The sequence below is a fragment of the Amphiprion ocellaris genome, chromosome 24 (assembly GCF_022539595.1).
Source record: "Amphiprion ocellaris isolate individual 3 ecotype Okinawa chromosome 24, ASM2253959v1, whole genome shotgun sequence".
NCBI classification, from domain to species: Eukaryota; Metazoa; Chordata; class Actinopteri; family Pomacentridae; genus Amphiprion; species Amphiprion ocellaris.
In genome coordinates, this window is record NC_072789.1 from 10,787,769 (window position 1) to 10,796,459 (window position 8,691).

Consider the following 8,691-nt stretch of genomic DNA (forward strand, 5'->3'; position numbering starts at 1 on the left):
CCAAAAAAAAGAACAGAAAACCCCAGGAGCTTTCCCATTATTGATCTGTTTGTTTATTTCGCTTCGTGTTTAATTATTGCGAATTAATCAAATAGTCCATTAATTTGATATCTTTGGTGAAAGCCTTTTCTGGAAATACAGACATTTTGGACAAAATAGAAATGCCCAGCTTTGAAGGTGGGTGGTTAGAAATAGGCTCAGAAACAGCACAATTGTACAAAGTTTGATTTGGGTCAAAATTTATTGATATTTACTCAGATAAACTAAGAGTACAAAAGTCATTATACCCCCCCAAGCTTAAGCCAGCTAAACTGTTTGAGCTACTCATTACACAGAGACATTAAAAAGAGTCTTAGATTTGTTGTTTGATTATTAATTATTGAAATGTTTTGAATACGGGCATACTATACAAAAATTCTAAATATTCTTAAGGCATGCAGGATTAAGGACCACTCTGCTAGACTGTAGATTGCATTGAGGAAAAAAAAAGAGAAACATTCAAGGTCATTTCATTTTCTAAGCATGCACTTGTACTTCTTACTATATCTTTTGAACTAAATGCAGTATCGTAAGAAAAAAGTACTGATTAGCTTCACTACTGATTACCATAAAGTCTAATGTCATTGAAACATAATCATAACAAATTATTATGTGTAAGAGGTAGAGGCTGTAAATTATACTCACAAAGCTTACAATGTAATTTTCCGTGGATGTTGCATGCTAATACAAATATAACCTTCTCAAATCATCGGAGCAATTAGTTATAACTCTATCCATATTTGTTCCTTCCTCTCTCTTCTCCATGTTCGGGAGTTCACTTGTAATGGTAGATCTTGATGCAGTGATTCATGCTGTCTGACACCACGACGTGGCCATCAGGCAGAAGTGCCAGACCCCTCGGGCTACTCAGGTTGTCGGTCACCAGAGGCCAGCCAACGCCCTTGGATGGGTAGATAAGAACACGGTGTTGCTGCTTCCCCCAGTCTGCCACCAGCACGTCCCCATCGCTGTCGATACAGAGGCCCCAAGGGCAGGTCAGGACGGGCCCCAACCCGGAGCACACTCCCAGGATTCGGATTGTGTTCCAGCCAGGCTCCAGGACACGGATGCATGGGACTCGCCCAGTTTCGTTGCCTCGTTCTGATACTGCCATGAGTCCAGTGGTGAGACAAGCGGCCACCAAGTAGGGCCTGTGGTACCCGGTCACCACTGTGCGCTCTAACCTGGCCCCAGTTTTAGGGTCCAGTTTTAGGGAAGTTAAGCTTCCACGTTTGATGTCAGCCACCAGGAACTCATCTTGACGGGTAACAGTGACCCCTCTGGGAGCATCCAGCTCTTCATTGGTGGAACCTATCAATGTGCCTCCAAATGTCTGCAGGAGGCGTCCATGACGGCTGAACACTAACACAGCTCGTTCAGCAGCACAGGTCAGGGCGATGAGGCCCTTTGAGTTCACAGCCACATCAAAATAGTTGCAGATACGGGAAGACCTCTCTGATCCCAAAGGAGACACCTGCTGAACAACATTCTTTTGGAGATCTGTCACTTGAATTCGGGCATTACCACAATCCACCACAAAGAGCTGCCCCCTTACAGTTGCATAGACCCCGCTTGGCAGGTTGAAGTCAGTGCGGCCAGATCCTTGTTTTCCAAACTGTTTAACCAGATAAGCTGAATCAAGTGCAGTTGAACCACCCTCTTCCTCTAGTTCCCCCAAAGCTGACAAAACTTTCTTGTCCTTGTTGTATTGTTCTGGTTCATTAACTTGATGTACTTTATCACCTTCAATGGCTGACATGGAAAGAGATCTGCTCAAACGGTTTAAACTCAATTCCTGTGTAACACGAGTCTGAGATCTTGACTGTCTTTCATCAGAGCTTATGGTGTTCTTGTCAGATTCTGTGCCATTTCCTTGGCCTTGCTCAAAAGTTGAAGGTTCCGAAGCAAGACGCATTCTGTTGACCTTTCTGATTCCTTTGCAGTCCGTCTTGTCACCATTAATTAAAGGGTGTAGTTTACTAGAGAGGTCAGCTGTGGACATTGAGCGACAGTGCTCTTGCTTGACAGATCCATTTACGGGAGTATTGACAGTGTATGTATAGCAGGAATCCTCACTGTCCACTGGGGATGGAGGGCTTCCACTGTCCATGGATGACTGGTTTGAGGTCTTTTTCTTGGAAAGGCTTTGTTTTGAAAGCACATGATGTTTTGTGGAAAGATCTACAACACTGCGCCTGGTCAGTGAACCTTTGCGTCTTGTCTTTGGAGATGCTCCCACATCACTGCTTCTGTCATCAGGTTCTTCAGGTGGGCAGGAAGGTTCTTCACATGAGACCAAAACAAGTGCCTTTTGCTTTCTTTTACCTTTTACTGAGCTGCGCCTCTTTGTTCCAGTTTGTCTGCTGTCAGAGTCATCGCCTTCAGATTCTCCTTGACTGGAGACTGGTGGGATGGCAAGGAAAAGGTCTTGCCCCTGGGTGTCTGAACACAAAGACTCTACTTCCTCATCTTGGGAGGACTCAGATACACCACGACGTCTTGATATGGGAGACTTAGGTGATTTGAGCTCTTCCTCATTCTCTGTAGAGCTTGACAGACGTAGTTTCCGAACAACACGCATGTTCCCACTGTTAGTCTTGTTGATCTCCTCTGGACTGTACCTTTGCCTGCTTCTGTTTGGTTGAGGTTCTTTTCTAATTTCAAGAGGGGTAATGTTTGAAAATGCTGTATCCCCTGAATGCAAGGCACACTTCTGTCCCTGGACACCACAGACACCAATGGGATAGGTCATACCTTGCTCACGGACATCAACTTCCCCTAAGCTAAAGCTCTTCGACTGGGGGCTTGGTAAGAAATTGACCCTTTTCATTGTTAAAGAGATTTCCCATGGTTGGGTGACCTCTGCCACCCCTCTTTGTAGTTGATTTTTGTTGGCTCCACCAGCGGTACTGCCCCATCTTTGTATCTGTTCCTTCAGTTGTCCAATTTTTCGAAGCTGCTGGTCAACAAGTGACTGCACAACTCTTGCTGCTGCAGCGTTCTCCCTCTTCACTTGACTAAGGTGTCGCTGGGCTTCTCTGTGGTCCTGCTCGACCTTTTCAAGAAGGCGACGCTCCTCCTGCTGAGCTTCAATCACAGCGTTGTCCAATTCGCGGTTCACCTCCTCCACTTCGGCCTGCTGTCGCTCCCTGAGGATCTGCAGCTCTTGTTCGCCTTTCTCCAGATTGGAAAGAGCCTGAGTCACCCATGGAGGGGGTGAAGTAAGAGATGTGGGTGTAAAGATGGACTCTCTTAGGGTAAAGGATGGAGGAGGTGGGGAGGTCACATCTGTGTGTTTTGGTATGCTGTGTGTCAACAGGGCTGAGAACCCAGGGAGGGCTCTCCTTTCTGAGTGAGACCTCATTAACATGATCAGTGGTAGAGGCGTCTTGTCAAATGGGGTTTCACTTTTTACTCCTTTATTCTGTCTGTAGAAACAAAGAGAGACGCAAAACAAAAATGTGATGCCATCGAAACCTTGTTAACAGTGCATTAGAAACACTCACACAGTCAAAGATTAGACATACGCATCGGAGAAGCACAGACCCTTAAACTATTTAAAGGCATTACAGATTTTATGAGGTGTTTTTTAAAGACTCTATAGCTGAAGAGCCTCATTTCAAACCAAGACTAGTAGTTAGGAAAACAAATGACACTGCACTACAAAGCTGAGCCAATTTTCAAAAAAAAAGACTGTATGTGATAAGGTTGTCTTGGCTCAGAATAGTCACCCTGTGCTGTTTTGTAATTTAACTCTGCTGTCCTCCAGGAAAGCGACCTGACCTACCTGTTGACTGAGGTGTATCACATAAACCCTTTGAGGACTTGTGTATGTCTGTGGTACTGTTTTAAAACTGGGACACTGGTTCTCTTTCGTTGCAACACTATCTATCGAACACAATATTCAGTTTCTCACGAGACTCTCAAGTGCTCTCAGGTAACCAATGTTCTGTTTCCCTGAGGTCAGAACTGCATTCAGACTTCAACTCTGCTGGCAGCCACTGATCACTACAACAATAAATGTCCTAAATTGGATGCTAATGAGCAATGTGGTTAAGCATATCTAGTGCTAGTAATTACCAGAGTCAGTGTCTTTGCAGGTATTTTTGAAAAAAAAAAAACATCTTAAATAGATTATTTCTTTCATATGTATAGGTATGTCTGACCTCAAATATCTGCTGAATGTTCATTGCGCTCCAAGTTGAGGCAGATGAGTTCATTAGTTTTTCCTTGCCAAGTGACTTCTGTTAATGTCACTCATCACAAAATCTCAGCAGTCTCGAACAGTTGCTTCCGAATGCAGCACAGACTCCCTTTGTCACTTTGGGTAGAAACAGCAGCGCTTATCTGCTCAGGGCATTGAAACCGAACTCTGTCTTTCATCACCGACACAAGGTATGTGAGACGCTGCCAGAAGAGAGGTCAGCGCTTTCAGCAAGTGCACGCTTTTTATGACCATGTCTAAATGGATCATATTCTGATTTGGCAATTGTGGGTAGGAGCGTGTATATGTTAACAGTGTAGATGAGGCTAGAGAGGCTTTTACCCCCCTAGAGCGAAACAACAAGGCTTTTGCGAGGTTAAAAGGGGCAGGTGTCAGTTTACTTCTGTGTGTTCACAATAAGGTCCCCCTGGAAACACGTGAACTCAAAGTGTCAATGGATAAAATCTGTTTCCCATGTTTTAAAAAGATGTCAAAGATGCTATCTGGGGGTGACATTTGTTGTATGTTGCTTAGGACGGTCGAAATCTCACTTTGAAAGGAATTTAATGGCGACACTATGAGCAAGTGCTGATGGAAGACACAAACTGAAGTTCAATCAGATTTACTGTTTATGCACACATAGGTTGATAGGTGTATATATAGAGGATCAGTTTGTTGGTTAGGATGAGGGAAAAAAGGTTACGTGCCAGCAGCAAATCCCTGTCAGTCTTCTGAAGTGAGGTCTGTGGGGCTTCTCATCTTACCCCACTTTAATGTTGAATGAGGGGCACTAGTTGCTAAGTTACCAGACGTCAGTCGCTGAGGTGCTGAGACTATAGAATAAATGATACCATTCATAATTGAGAAGATTATACAAGATGTTCAGGAGCATTCCAGCGCATCGAAACTAAACAATGGAGCTATTCACCGCAAGTTACAGAGCGTAAAGCCCAGCACAGGTACAGAACTCTTTGAAAAGTTCACTCAAATGTACTTCAATCAGTTAAAAAAGGGAATCTGCTGGCTTTGTCTGCAGCTAATTGTCCCATAGAAGATTTTTTGGCGTTTTTAAGTTTTTTCTCAAGTGTATTTGTGTAGCAGGAGAGTTTGGGTCACAGCATTCAAAAGTAAAATCTGAGATAATACAGGTACATAAGCAAAATAATCTATTCCTTTTAAAGTAGTGGCAAAGTGAAGTTGGTCCTACCTGAATTCCAGGTGTGTCCTGCTTCCTCTGCTGCTCTCTGTGTTCTGTCCTGCAGTCTCCAGTTGTTCTTCCCTCCTCCCATCGCTGTCACTCCCCCATCTCACCCCTCATCCCTCCCTCTTTCTGTCATTGTGTTCTTCGCAGGTCGCATTGTTGGATTACAGTATATAATGTGTATATTGGCTGAATATGGGGGCAGATTTTGCTTCACCAAGAAATGATCTGTGTGAACATACTTTGGGATGTAATGTGTAGATGTTGTTGTCTCATGTTGAAAGTATTCCTTGAAAATCAGTTTTGGCATTGATTGCTATTCACTATGCTGCAATTCTCTCATAAAGTTGAAAGATGATATGACAACATGCGATAAACTATATTGTCCCTTTTGGAAGGTCTTGTCTTAGTAGACTTAGCAGACTGAGGCAGAAGCTGCATCCTCTGAATTAAAAGTATTAACTGAACGTGTGTTATCTTTTTTGTTTTGTTCATGCTGCTACAGTTGTGATGATAAACTTAGTCTTAGTAGTAGCTGCTGATCTGATGCAGGCGACGATGAAGATCTGAAAGCATCGTGAGACTGATTATTGTGGGATCTTCATCCAAAAATCTTCCCTTGCGACTCCTCCTAGTTGAGTACTTCTGATGTCCTTGACAAATTTCATTGTGTTTTTTGAGCTTTTCATGGTTCAGTTTTCTCTGCTGAAGGTTTCTGCTTCTCATGCTGTTCTAGTTCTGCTTTTAATACTTGACCATTACATTCTTTTAAATCACCTGAAGTGTGGAGCTGGTAAATAGGATACAGTGCTAAAATGGTTTAGTTCCGAACTGAAGTACAGAACTATCTCAGTCAGAAGAGGTTCATGTTCAATATATGAGGCATCCTACAGGCTTCTTTACCAGGGTCTCCTTCATGTTTTTCTATACATGCTGCTCTTTGTGTATGTTGTTGTTATATCTTTGAAAAACACGTTTCCTATCACTGTTCTGCTGCCGACACACAGTTTTACTTCCAGTCACATCTAACTAAAGCATGTTCATGGCAAGCGTCTTTGTCTGTCTTAATTACATCAGATGCTAGATGGTAAAAAGAAGAAAAAATCCTTGGCTGATTTTTTTTTGGTTTTTTTTTTTTTTTTAATTTTAATCAACAAGTCAGGTGTGTGAGGGGCAGCTTTTACCATCCCAAAACCAGAGACAAATTGGTGGTAATTTCACAAGGTAGTGAAAGCGTGGAGCTCAGGATTTCACTGTTTATAAAGTCCTTAATGCTTTAGCCCTCTGACATATGACTGATAGGTTATCTACATCATCACAGTTATACTTTTCTGTCCCCAACTCATGGTTCCTGTATCCCATTGCAGTTTAAAATCAAATTTGAATGCAGCTGCTGTAGTTGTGTTAATTCTTGCTTCCCTATTATTTCGCATTGATCTGTTGTGAGTCAACTTCATTTCCTTTTTTAACTGTTTGCCTTCTTTGTAACTTCTGATGATCTGTGGTTACTGGTTCTGTTTCTTCCTGCTAAAAGGTAGTTTTTCCTCCTTGCTCTTATCTCGTGCTTGCTCAAAAGAATTCATTAAGTTTCTATCTACAATACTGTAAAATGACTTGAGATGGCTTATATTTGTGACAAAACTGAATTGATGTGATTTTAATTTCCATTTAGTTTCAAATAGAATGCACTTTAGATCAGCTTCTGTACTTTAATTTTGCACTAAATTTTATTTGCTTCATACTAGATGTAAACTCTCTCTCTATATATATGTACACTACCATTCAAAAGTTTGGGGTCACTTAGAAATGTCCTTATTTTTGAAAGAAAAGCAGTTTTTTTTCAATGAAGATAACAATAAATGAATCAGAAATACAGTCTAGAAATTGTTAATGTGGTAAATGGCTATTCTTGCTGGCAACGGCTGATTTTTAATGGAATATCTCCATAGAGGTACAGAGGAACATTTCCAGCAACCATCACTCCTGTGTTCTAATGCTACATTGTGTTAGCTAATGGTGTTGAAAGGCTAATTGATGATTGGAAAACCTTGTGTAATTATGTTAGCACATGAATAAAAGTGTGAGTTTCATGGAAAACATGAAATTGTCTGGGTGACCCCAAACTTTTGAACGCTAGTTTACATATAGACATATAATAAACACATACATATTGTCACCAAATAACTGCTTTCAATAAGCTGAATCAAATGTAATTTACAGATTACACCTGTAATGTAGACACATGTTCTCCAAATCCATTTTATTTAACTAATTAAATGTACTTTTCACAGCCACTAGATGTCAGCAAATACAAAGCATCAGAGGGTGGACAACCTGTACAGTTAATGTCTTGTTTCAGATGAGATGTTCTAAATAAGAGAATGTGACACATATTGCCATATACTCTTAAACAGATCTAATAATGCAGCATAATTCAGTCTATAGAGAAAAGTCTTTATACAAGTCTGTCATATGCACCAAGACATGCTAAGAGGCTAAGTTTATTTTGTTGAGTCTACTTTCTCATTTATCTAGAGATCTGAATTGTGCAATAAAAGAAGAATCATGACTCCAGGTTCTTTATCTTCTGTAGATTTTTCAGTTTCATGCAGGATGTGAAGATGCATTAATAAGCCTAGAGTCAACATTATATCGACATGTTTTAATGTCAAATAACAAGGGAAATGACTTTTTAAATGTAAGTAATGTCATACCAGAGTACTGAAGCTAGTTATTTTCCCATTGCATAACATTTTGCAGATGGCTAACTTGTCTGTGGGTGGTGTTATCTATCGCTGTAGAGTCTGCTGCAGGTCTGCACAGGATACTCAGAACAGATTTTTAACAGCTTTGGTGCCAATTAAAGAATCACACTTATTTACTATGTTTGCTTGTGCTCCGGTTCCAACCGCAAACTCTGTGCAGGGTGGCAGATTTGGAGGATAGAAACTAAATTCTACCAGGATTTCTTTTTAAATCAGTGCAAATCTATGGATTTGGTTCCTGCTGTTGCTCCATTTTTGATGCCCTGCATGTTCAACATCTGATATTTGATTTTCAGTTGCATTATGGAGACTTAGTTTGTCTAATTGCCAGCATTAAAACCAAACCATCTCTTTAGTAACAATCATATACTTAGAGAAATAAATGTTAAAGAGGCACAGTGTAAATCTATCCTGTTGCCATTTGTATCCAGAAAGCAAAGTGCATTTTGTTTCTGGTGCTGTGAAAGGAATCACCTTGTCAT

General features: G+C 41.1%; 1 protein-coding gene across 1 annotated transcript; it reads right to left on the reverse strand.

Moving 5' to 3' along the window:
- Positions 1-17: 17 nt before the first annotated feature.
- LOC118470087 (uncharacterized) lies at positions 18-5,486 on the reverse strand. Its single transcript, XM_035946804.2, has 2 exons — positions 5,451-5,486; positions 18-3,467 (listed from the first exon to the last, which is right to left on the reverse strand). Exon 2 carries the CDS (start codon positions 3,407-3,409, stop codon positions 815-817), a length of 2,595 nt encoding a protein of 864 aa, XP_035802697.2. The 5' UTR covers positions 3,410-3,467; positions 5,451-5,486; the 3' UTR covers positions 18-814.
- Positions 5,487-8,691: the final 3,205 nt, after the last annotated feature.